General features: G+C 39.4%; 1 protein-coding gene across 3 annotated transcripts in view; it reads left to right on the top strand.

Annotated features, from left to right (window-relative positions):
* AZIN1 (antizyme inhibitor 1) overlaps nucleotides 1-12,379 on the top strand; it is a 281,655-nt gene that overhangs the window by 39,304 nt on the left and 229,972 nt on the right. For all 3 annotated transcript variants that reach the window (XM_030217535.1, XM_030217541.1, XM_030217551.1), the window contains exon 3: nucleotides 2,305-2,503. In XM_030217535.1, the coding sequence (XP_030073395.1) occupies nucleotides 2,402-2,503 (102 nt within the window). In that variant the 5' untranslated portion in view covers nucleotides 2,305-2,401. The remainder of the gene's footprint in view (nucleotides 1-2,304; nucleotides 2,504-12,379) is intronic.

The following is a 12,379-nucleotide window of genomic DNA, read 5'->3' as shown; positions in this document are numbered from 1 at the left end:
CACAGATAAGTTACCATGTTGTGTATATATACAGGGCAGTCCAGGATCCCTCCAGTGGTCAGGAGGTGCCAAGTATGCTCTCTTGCACTATCTATGCATGTTAGCCTTCAGGATTCCTACATCCCAGGAACTAATTACCTTGTGGACTTCCATCAGTCGTTCCCTTGACCCCCTTCACAATGATCCCTGGGCGACACCCAGTCTCTTTTCCAGGCATGGGGATCTCTATATGTAGACTCGCACAAAAGAACATTCCGTTCCATTGTCATTGAGCGGTTCACAATTCCTTTGACCTCTTGTAGCAGCTGTGCACTGTTCTTTCCTTTAATATCTCAGGACCTGCAGAAGATAATTTGAGACAAGGTGCAGGTTATTCTTGTTACACCTTATTGGCCCTGGCAGATTTGATTCCTTCTACTTTTCTTACTAGCAGTGACCCCACGTTATATTTGGGAACTTGCCAACTCTGAAGCAACAAGGCAGGTTGTTCAACCCAACCTAGTCATTGTCTGATGACATGGACATTGAACACACAATGATTACACATATCTGCTTCCAGGAAACTTTCAACAAAACGTGGAGTAATAGAGTGGCATAGCAACTTAGTAGTTGGAGCATGGGGCTGACATCCAGGAAAACAAGCTCAAATCATGCATAAGCACCCTGTGATCTTGGACAAGTTGCTTAACCCTTTGTTGCCTTGGGTACAGACTTAGATGTAAATCCTTCGGCGACAGGGAAATAACCTAGTGTACCTGAATGTATTTCACCTTGAGCTACTACTGAAAATGTTTGATCTAAATATAAAACAAACGTCCTAAATGGAGCACGTAACAGAATATAGGTCTACCTGATCCTCAGTGCAACATGTTTTGATTACCTGCACCTTTCTAATTCAGGTCATAAAGCAATCTGTTAGGTTGGCAATGCAGAGGTGAAGTATATCATGACAAAATGGAGGGTAATACAAGCCCTTCATCCTCTGGTCTATGTTCATGAAAGGCCTAATGAACATCCAACCACTTACTAGTGAGCCAAGCCCGGCCTGGCATCTGAATGTTTTAGCTCATCTGCTGGAACCCCCTTTTGCATCTATGGGATAGTCTTCATTGAAGCACATTAGTGGAAAACTCTATTTGTAGTTCTTCAGCTAGAAGGTTGAGTGAATTATAGTCTCTAGTATGTTATCCACCGTATAGACAGTCAATGCACAGTGATTCTTTATCCATCCCAAGCTTTTCCCAGGGTAGATTGAAATGAACCTGACACCATTATCCTGTTTTTTTTTTTCCTAAACCTCCTATAAAGCTGAAGAAATGCTTTGTGCTTTGAATTGTCATCAAGCCTTGCTTTACTACCCTGTCTGGGTGGATCTGACTGCCTTTACTTTTGTTATAAACACAGTCTCGTTTCTCCAGGAAAGGTCATAGCTCACTGTCACATAGCAAAAGCAGCCTTGGTATCTGACCTACTCACTGCTTCCATTGTAGAAATCTGTAGAGCCGTGATTTGAATGCCACTGTATACTTCTACCAAGCACTACTTTCTAGATAATGGCCTGCCAACATGGTGCTCTTGTAGGTCAGGTTGTTCTTGGGATGATTTATATGGCAAATTTTCTACCAGATTTTTAACTCTCAGCCTGCTTCATATTAATCTGGTCAGCCCTCAGTTTTTGGAACCACCAATAAGTATACCTGTATCTCCCCTGCTTGTCAACAGAGAAAGCATAATCACTTATTCATAACTGTAGTTCTTTGTAGACAGGGGAATGCAGCAACACACTTTGCCTGCCTTCCTTTTGCTTTCCTTTCTAAACCTTCTAAAATATTGACTGAGATGAAAGGGGAGGAGTTGGTGAAGGTTCAAACCACGCATGCTCAGGAGCCCCAACAGGTGGTATTGAACTAGAGAGCACTGCATACGGATCTGTCCAGAGGGTGTCTCCAGCATGTGTGGCTGCGTTCCTTTGCTGTCTACAGAGAAGCCCTCATTACAGGTAAGCAGTTACGCTATTTGGAAGGAATATTGCAAGTATGTGTGGATTTTTAAGCGTGCATAGTGTTTGTATATTTGTGAACCCCTGAGAGCAGGGCAAAAATGGACTGATGGGGCTTTATAAGACTGATATGTAAGGTAAAATATTTGACTTTTGGAGTAAGAAACTAAGATTTAAAAGTTTATCTATAACATTTGGTTCGGTTTTGTTTTTCTAGTGTGATTTAGCCATTTTATGTTTCTGAATTTTCCCTGGTTCTCAGCCAGATTCTTTGTTTACAGTATCCCTTTTATTCTGTTTGGCAGTTTGTTGCATATTTTAAGGACCCAGACATAAGGCTCGTTGACCATTCACTTGGTGTTTCTTGGTTTATGATTGTTGGCTTTGCGGAATACGGCTGAGATGAAAGGATTTATTGAAGACACAAACTACTCCATTGGACTCCTGGATGAAGCAGCAATTCCTAAAGATGTTATTGATAACTATATTTATAAACATACCCTTGTAAGTATCAAGTTTTTTATTCATGACTTAAGATTGAGCTGTTTGTTCCATAATTAGTGATTTAGAGACCTAATTACTAAGGTGCAGTAAAATGGAATATTTTACTACATCAAAACTTGCGTGAGTCACTAACCTGCAATACCTGAGTTCTGCAGGTTAGTGACTCATAAACTTAATTTGAATGTTTCTAGCTGTAGCAGTGTAGATAATGGGCCCCCAAGTCGGGCCTTTAAAAGCATATGGATCCTGTACTAGCCATATCACCCATGTGGAAAAATAACTGCCCCTTTAAACTCGATCAACTAATTGACTAAATTTAATTATTCAGCTGATTGAACTAGTCATTCCGTGTCAAGTGGACCAGGGGTCCCCACCTCACCATCTCAGATTTTGATGAAATTTGGTACATAGTTTCTTTATGATAAAAAAACTAAGCTGTGCAAAATTTTAGTTCAAAAGACTAAAAATTGGAGGTTCTAGGGGACCTCAAGTAAAGGGTTGCAAAATGTCGCCTGAGCAAAAATGACATTTTGAGCCAACTTCCAGAAGCTGTAAAACTGGAAGTTTTAGTAGTACAAGGGGGATATTTGGAGAACCTGCACTACTTTTAGGGCTTAATGAACTGGCAAAACCCCATGTTCCTAGTCCTCTTACTTTTTGAATGGTTTAGGCTCAAACTTTGCCAAAAAATGGCAAAAATCAATTTACAGCGATGTTGAGGCTGCTGTAGTTTCTAAACTAGTTGGCCTTTCAGGTTGATTTTTGGTAGGTGTACTAAATGCACGGCTGTAATGAGGCATTCCAATTTGCAGCACTTTCCTTCAAGTGGTTGAAAAATTATAAGCGTTCAAAGTTGGTATAAAAAGCATTTTTGTCCATTTTGGGCTATCTTTGATGCCCTTGATCTCCAGTGGGACAGCTTCAATATTCTTTCTTTTAGCACCATTAGAAAGAGCAGATTTCCTTCTATCAGAATATGTAGTTTTCATTTTGGAGTCTCTTCATATAAGGATTGCAAAAATGCCCTCAAATGTTTGCGGGCAGCAGCCTGTGATTTCTTCACTACACCCTTGATACAAGTGTAGTAAAAGTGATTCTTCTTTCAAAAAGCACCAATTTTTTTAAAATAAAGAACACATTATGTTATAAAACTGTATTCAAGAAAACTAAAAAACAGGAATGTTTTTTAGGATGTGGAAGTGTTGCAGGAATTACCACTATTGTTAGCAGAATCTGTGGTACTTCAGGAGTCAAACACCACACACCAGAATGAGAGAGAAATCTTCTTTATTTGCCAGCAAACAAAGTAGGACATCAGCGCTAGCTCTCTCCTTCTCTTCAGCTCTCTGTGTCTTGTGTCTCCTGTCTTGGTTCCTTCTCGTCTCAGCTCCTTCTCTAATGTAAGCTGCTTCTGCTCTCCTTTATATAGGGTCCTAAACCCTTCTAGCCCCCCTTTCTCACCAGATGGTAAGGAATAGATTGATTACCCTGTCTTGAACTAATTATCTCTACACATTTACTCAAAAATATCAGTTACATAGGTTTGAGATATTTCCTAAACTGACCTATGACCTGGGGCCTCTCAAACTTGACAATGTGGCACCTATCTCCTGCATTTTATTATTATTAAATTCTCAGATTCCCGGTCAACTTCATACTAACCGGACTCTGGCATTCATTAAGGGGTCAAGGGGCCAAGGGGCCAGTCTTGCTTAATGGCACACAGACATGGTTTGTTATTACTTTCAGGAGACCAGTCCTACACTTAGTTATAATCAGTCAAGGAGAAGAATTGACTTTTCCTGACCTCTTTCACCTATTAGCTTCATACACAGAACTAGCTAGGACTGTGGATAATTCAAACCAGATGATGACCTCTTAAACTGCAGACAAATGTCACTTGAAAGTCAGACAAAGAATTGAAAAGATATTTTACATAGAGAAATAGAACTTATTAATTAAACAGAATAAAACATTTTAAAATAAGCAGAAATCAGAATTCCTTATAAGACAAAATCTAAATTATCAAGAATATCTAAATCTAAACTATCTTCTTCTAAACAGCGTTCAGTCTAATCTTTTAAAACAGCTTGCTTGCTGATCCCCTCGAGATTGTCCAGTATGCCTTGCTAGAATGGCATCCAGATGTGGTAAATAATACCTATGAACCAGCCTTAACAATCCATCACTCAAAAAGGGACAAAGAAAGTTTCATTTCTCTCTGACCTTTCTAACCTCTAGTCTAGCAAAAGCTAGACATTTGAGTAATTAAAACCAGATGGCATTCTACCACTTTCCAGGACTGCAAAGTTAAACAGAATTAACAAATTAATATGATTTCTCTGTTCAGGCTGCCTCAGAAGGATGAGGCCAGGTTTCATAACAGGTTTAAAGAAAACTGCAGTCAGTTAGGATGACCGACTTGGCCAATTATGATTGGTGGACCCTGTTGCAAGGCGTCTGAGTGTCTGTTGCTGGTGTTTCTTCACCCTTGCTACAGTTTGACCTCTTAGTGAACTGTAGGCATCAAAGTAAGCCTAGCAACAGACACTCAGGAGCCAGGAGGTACCAGAAGCATACAATTGGGCAATGAAACAAACAATTCTGCCTTGCAACAGGGTTCACCAATCATAATTGGCCAAGTCTAACTGGCTAAAGAAGTTTTCTTTAAACATTATGTTATAAAACTGTGTTCAAGTAAACTAAAAAACAGGGTGGAAACCATTGTATACATACTTCTTGTTGAAGAAACTCGCACCTGCACCGACAGGCTCATTTATATTGAATTAAATGCCACAAATGAAGATATTAATCACTTTAGACTGAAGTAAAATTTTACCCATTGAAAACCTGATTGCAAGAATAAATGCGTTTGTTGAACTGATGCTAATGGTCATCAATGGATCCAGAAAGATCAGATGAATTTCCACTTTGCTCAGTTGGCTGTTCAAGTGCATCAGAGTGTCATTTACTGACATACAATAAAAATAAAGGTTTGAAATTAATTGAAGAGCTTCTGCCTGATCAACAGAAGTTGTTACAAGAGCGTTCTGGTCAACTTTTCGATGCTGGATCAACTATTTGCCATCATCATGAATCCTTACTGTTGAAAAAGTTTGAATTTTTGCAAAGAACCTGCTGTAACCCATTTTCCAAAGGTGGTCATAATGCAAAAAGGGGCTTAAGAGTGCTGGATGACACACTAGCAGCCCAGCTAAAGGCCTTAACAAGCAAAATATTTGTATGTCCATCTTGTCGAAAAGACGTCAGTAACAGAGCTGCTGATTCTTTATCATCATCAACAACAGCAGATGGTGAACACAGTGACATTTCTGGCAAGTTGAACACAAGTTTGACATCTCTTGGTATTTCTCCATTAAAGTTCAAAAAAGTCAGCAAGCGTGATGTACGAGGCTACACCAAACGCAAAATCAGGCGAGTGCAAAATACTTTGAGTCATCATCTTGCAGTTGCTGGTGGCTTAGACCTAAATGAGTTTGAAACTCAACCTTCTACCAGTCAGAAATGTGACAAATGTTCTGATTATGATGACCTGCTAAACGAGTTGAAAAACAAAGTCCAAGTTTCAGCAAATCATGCAGAAAAACTGCAAATACTAACTTTAGCACCAAACAGCTGGTCTAGGTTTCAACTAGAATGGTTAAAAAAGCAAGAAATCTGAAATCAGTTTGTGGAATTCTGGCAAAACCAGACAAGAAGAAAGGTAAAGTTTTACCAGAAGAAACAGAAAAAAAAATTCTTGGCTTTTTTGAAGTTGATGAATTCAGTAGACTGTGCCCAGGGAAAAAAAGATTTTGTCTCTGTCAGAACTGGCACTGAAAAAATTCAAATGCAAAAGCGCTTGCTGCTTAGCAATCTAAAAGAAATGTATGTTGCATATCGTACTCAAATTTTGTGAGCTAAGGCCAAAATGGTGTGTCACTGTTGGCTCATCTGGTATGCATTCAGTGTGTGTTTGTGTCATTCATCAAAATGTGAAGCTTATGCTTGCTGGAAGCCATCTGCTGAACGAAGATTACAAAGCACTGATGGCTAAAACTGTGTGCAATTTGGAATGCAAAGAATGCATGCTTCACAGGTGTGAAATATGTCTAGGTAAAGATGTGCTTGAAAATTACCTGACAGAAGTGTTCAGTGATGCTGACCCAGGTGAAACAATCGAGTTTAAGCAGTGGGTTCATACAGATCGCACCACACTGGAGACCAAACAGATGTATGTTGATGATGTTGAGGCATATTTTCAAAGCACTTAGCCTTCCAAAGTTCCATAGAAACCTATGGAACTTTGGAAGGCTAAGTGCTTTGAAAATATGCCTCTTTGTATCTGAGCTTGCATTGAAAGTTTCAAACCTGTCAATTCACCATTACATTTCCAAACATTAGACACAATACTTAAAAATTGTTAAAGAAAACCTAAATCCTTGTGAAATTGTTGTTCTCTTGGACTTTGCTGAAAACTACTCCTTTATTGTCCAAGATGCTGTTCAAAGTTTCCACTGGGAAAACAGTCAAGCTACACTGCATCCATTTGTTGTGTACTTCCATGATGCTTCAAGTGAAATTCAGTGCATAAGTGTTTGCATAATAAGTGACAGCTTGCGGCATGATGCAGTTGCTGTACATGCATTCTTGGAAAAATTAATCGCGTTCTTGAAAAGCAAAATTGGAGAAATAAAATATGTAACATACTTTAGTGATGGCTCAGCTGCACAATACAAGAACTTCAAAAACTTTGCCAACTTGTGCTATCATCAAACAGAATTTGGAATAAGCGCACAGTGGAATTTCTTTGGCACAAGCCATGGCAAGTCACCATGTGATGCCATAGGTGGTACAACAAAGCGACTAGCTGCTCAGGCTAGTTTGCAACGACCTAAAAATAGCCAAATTCTCACAGCACAAGGCTTGTTTGAATTTTGTGATCAAAAAATAAATAAAATCAAGTTCATTTTTGTTTCCAAGGATGAAATTGAATCTTCAAGATCTGCACAAGAGGAAAGATTCAGTAAAGCTTCCACAGTTGCTGGAACTCGTGAAAATCACCAGTTTATTCCCATTGACTTGAACCAAATTTCAGTCAGTAGAGTGTCAAATGATTCCTCCTCATTTGTTGTCAAACGTTGTCAGTCAGATGACCCAGTGAGTGTACCTGGCATAAATGTGTCTCAACTTCAGCCTGGGCAGTATGTTGCCTGTGTTTATGACAACAAATGGTGGATTGGCAATGTCTGTGACACATCATTTGAAGAACACGATGCCTTGGTCAACTTTATGCATCCATGCGTGCCTGCACGTTCATTTCATTGGCCTAGCAGAAGAGATTCTTGTTGGATTTCTGAACAGCATATTCTAGCAGTTCTTCCAGTACCAGCAACTACAGCACTTGGACGACAGTATACATTTCCAGAAACAGCAGTGAAACTTATCAGTGAAAAATTCTTGTCACTTCAGCACTGAGGTTTTACTTGGGAACCATTAAGACACCCCCATTAGGCTTGAGAAACTAGGCAAAGACAACCAAATGAGGCTTGGGAACCTCAAGTAAGATGCCCACCTTCAGGCTTGGGAACCTGTGCCAAGTGGCTGGACTTGCCTGGCTATCGGGCGTGACCTCTTGGCGATGAGGTTGCCACTTCCTATTGAATTGGTAGTGGCGTACCCACCATGGACCAACGCATGCTTAAAGCAACTGAGTGACTTATACAGCAATTAGAAACATCGATGGGCCCTATATCCGTTTCATCTATCATTCAACAATACTGGCCAAAAAACACTTTTTTTGCAATCCTTATATGAAGAGACTCCAAAATGAAAACTACATATTCTGATAGAAGGAAATCTGCTCTTTCTAATGGTGCTAAAAGAAAGAATATTGAAGCTGTCCCACTGGAGATCAAGGGCATCAAAGATAGCCCAAAATGGGCAAAAATGCTTTTTATACCAACTTTGAAAGCTTATAATTTTTCAACCACTTGAAGGAAAGTGCTGCAAATTGGAATGCTTCATTACAGCCATGCATTTAGTACACCTACCAAAAATCAACCTGAAAGGCCAACTAGTTTAGAAACTACAGCAGCCTCAACATCGCTGTAAATTGATTTTTGCCATTTTTTGGCAAAGTTTGAGCCTAAACCATTCAAAATGTAAGAGGACTAGGAACATGGGGGGTTTGCCAGTTTATTAAGCCCTACAAGTAGTGCAGGTTCTCCAAATATCCCCCTTGTACTACTAAAACTTCCAGTTTTACAGCTTCTGGAAGTTGGCCCAAAATGTCATTTTTGCTCAGGCGACATTTTGCAACCCTTTACTTGAGGTCCCCTAGAACCTCCAATTTTTAGTCTTTTGAACTAAAGTTTTGCACAGCGTAGTTTGTTATCATAAAGAAACTATGTACCAAATTTCATCAAAATCTGAGATGGTGAGGTGGGGACGACCTTTAAAATTGGTCCACTTGACATGGAATGACTCACTAGCTAACTCTGTTGAATCTAAACCTCACTATATACTGAACCTGACCATGAGAGAAGTCATCACAAATTTTCTACAAGAATAAGCCACAATCAAAAATTCTAGGAAACAAGAAAAATTGTTGAAATATTAGTCTAGAAAGGTTTAGAAAAACATTTCTGAAGCATTGAACCATAGTGAGACCATTTCTAAATGGAGAAGACTTGGAACAGTGGTGAATTACTCCATGGGCACAGCAACAACTCATCCATGATGTCACAGAATATCCCAGAACATTATCCAATGAACTGCAGGCCTTTGTAGCTTTACTTAAGATCGATACTCATGACTACACAATGAGAGACTGGGCAAAAATGGGTTCATGGAAGAGTAGCAAGGTGGAAACTGCTGCTATCCAACATCAGTGCTCATCTCACATTTGCAAAAACACATCTGGATGATTTACAAGCCTTTTGGATAATGTTCTATGGACAGACAAAGTCAAGTGGAACTCTGGACAGCACAGGTCCCATTATATTTGGCTTAAAGCAGCTACAATATTCTACAGTAAGATCATACACAGTCAAATGTGTCATGATGGTGTGTTGCTTTGCTGCCTCAGGATGTGGAAAAATTGCTGTTATTAAAGGAACCATGACTGTGCACTATTCTAGAAAATTCCTTTTATAACTTAAATTTTGAAATTTGTTGTTATGGACCCCCATAATCTATAAATATGGAAATATAACAATTTACAAGAGATCACAAAAAAAACAAATCATAACCCCCCCAGCTTTTCACCTGCCTCCTCCCCCTCTATCATTCATATTAAGTCCAATTACTTCTGTAAAAATTCCTGAGTGCTCAAACAGATTTGTACTGCTCTTAAAGCTGTTCACTTTCCGTAAGAAACCTAGAAAAATGCTGGAAGGTAAAGATCATGTGGCGTATCCACTCTGTCCATCCATGCCATCTACAATCCTTGTCACTCCCTTAGAGATCCTATGTACTTTTCCTCAGGCTCTCTTGAATTCAGATACTGTTCATCTCCACCGCTTTTACCAGGAGGCTGTTCATCTGCCATCTAGCAATAGAGGACTAGCTAATCTCTTCAGACACTGTTTTGGCTCGTCACATATATACAGCTACACAATATCATGAGGTGAAAACTAATAGCTGTCTACTAATATCCAAAAAAATATTTTCTTCTCAAATAGAAATCGTCACAAAATACTGTATATAAACTGACAGGAAAGGAAAAGGCCTGAAAGAGCTTATAGGAAACTTTTTTCTTTAAAAGCTAGTACACCATATAATGGCTTGACCACTCGGTATAAAAAAACCTTCACCTGACAGTTGACTTGCTGTCAATTCATTTAGCAAGATACAAAAAGCAAAATAGCAATTGCTAATATCTTACTTATCAATTGAGCATTTGGAATGTAATTTTGCCATTAAACCCTGATGCAGTTGGACGAAACGGTTGGCCAACGTTGGTTTTGGAATTTGAAGACAACTTGGATACCTGCATCTCATATGGATATTGAAATATAGCAGTCTAAAGCAGCTTAAAAGCTAAGAACCTTATATTAGCGATTGCTATTTTCCTGTTTGTATCTTAATGAATAGACAAGTCAACTGCCAAGTGGAAGGTGTTTTATGCCGATGCATGGTTAAGCCATTATATGTGTACTAGCTTTTAAAGGGAAAAGTTCCCTAGAACCTATTTCAGGCTTCTTGCTTCCCTGTCAGTTTATATACAGTATTGCTATGTGACGATTCTTATTTTATGAGAAATATTTTTGTGAATATTAGTCATATATACAGCTAAGCAATCCCTTAAGACTGGCAATACTTTGAGGTATCACATTCAAAAGTCATATCTCAGGAGTAAGTTGAACTGAAATGGGTCATCTGTGAGCTGAAGCATAATTGGATTATTTAGCTAGGCAATGATTTCAAACACACAAGCATCTCTACCTGAATAGTTGAGGAGAAAAAAATTAGTTTGTGAATGACCTACTCAGTCCTGACTTGAACCCAGTAGAGGACCTGAAACAAGGAGGTCATGCATGAAAACCTACAAATGGCTGAATTAAAGCAGTGTGCAATGAGTTGGCTAAGATTCTCAAAAGCACTTGGTTGCAGTTATTGCTAGTAAAGCTGGTGCAACCAGTTAGTAATTTTGGGGACAGTTAATTTTTTAATGTGGGTGATATGGATGTTGGATAACTTTTTTCTTAGCGTCAGCTCCACCTTTCTGCATGAATGGGTGTTATCTCTTCCTACCAGCAGGTGGAGGTAGAAAAAAATTGAATTCTCCAAGGACAAGCAGGCAAAATATTCTCACAAATGGGTGATGGCATCCCACACTGTGTACTGCCACTTTAAATCTTTAAGGTAGTTCCCCCCACCGCACATGTGTGGGTGCCTTCCCGCCTGATGTGTTGGACTGGCTGTCTTCGTTTTCCGCGAAGCAGAGAGATTGTATTTTAATATCTGAGCGCATCAACTTTTTTTCCTTTTGATGCCTTCCTTTTTCGGGTCAAATTTTCCTCATTTGTTTTTGTCATAGTTTAACTCATAACATTTTTATTAACTTTTTTTTTTTTTTTTTTCCATTTTTGGCCCTTGGGGGGGGGGGGGGGCCTCTGAGGCCTTCTGTCTATCCGGGAACCCTCGACCTTTCTCTGGTACGCAATTACTCAAACTCCTCGGGCCATTGAGCCTTTTGACCTTACATCAGCTGTTCTCTCCATGACATCGAGGGTGTCGAGTGGCTTTAAAAAGTGTTCTTGGTGTAATAGGACTGGGTGAGTTCAGTACCTAAGTCGTTAGTAAATAACTATTGCCATACTGGGACAGACCGAAGGTCCATCAAGCCCAGCATCCTATTTCCAACGGTGGCCAATCCAGGTCGTAAGTACCTGGTGAGATCTCCAGAAAGTACAATACATTTTATGCTGCTTATCCTAATGAAATAAGCAATGGATTTTCCCCAAGACCCTACTCTGTTTTCTATCTTTTAACCAGTTTTTAATCCACAATAGTGTACTACCTCCTATCCCATGACTCTCCAATTTCCTCTGTCAGACGCCTTTTGAAAATCCAGATACACTATATCGACCGGCTCATCTTTATCCATGTGTTTGATCACCCCTTCAAAGAAATGTAATAGATTGGTGAGGCAAGATTTCCCTTCACTAAATCCATGTTTGCTTTGTCTCATTAATCCATGCTTTTGAATATGCTCTGCAATTTTGCCCTTTATAATAGTCTCAACCATTTTACCCGGCACTGATATCTGGCTTACCAGTCTATAATTTCCCGGATCTCCTCTGGAACCTTTTCAAAAATCGGTTGCATTGGCCACCCGCCAACCTTCTGGTACCACACTTGATTTTAAAG

This window comes from Microcaecilia unicolor, chromosome 1 (genome assembly GCF_901765095.1).
Source record: "Microcaecilia unicolor chromosome 1, aMicUni1.1, whole genome shotgun sequence".
Classification (NCBI taxonomy): domain Eukaryota; kingdom Metazoa; phylum Chordata; class Amphibia; order Gymnophiona; family Siphonopidae; genus Microcaecilia; species Microcaecilia unicolor.
The sequence above is the reverse complement of the archived record's forward strand: the minus strand, read 5'-3'. Positions and strand labels throughout refer to the sequence as shown.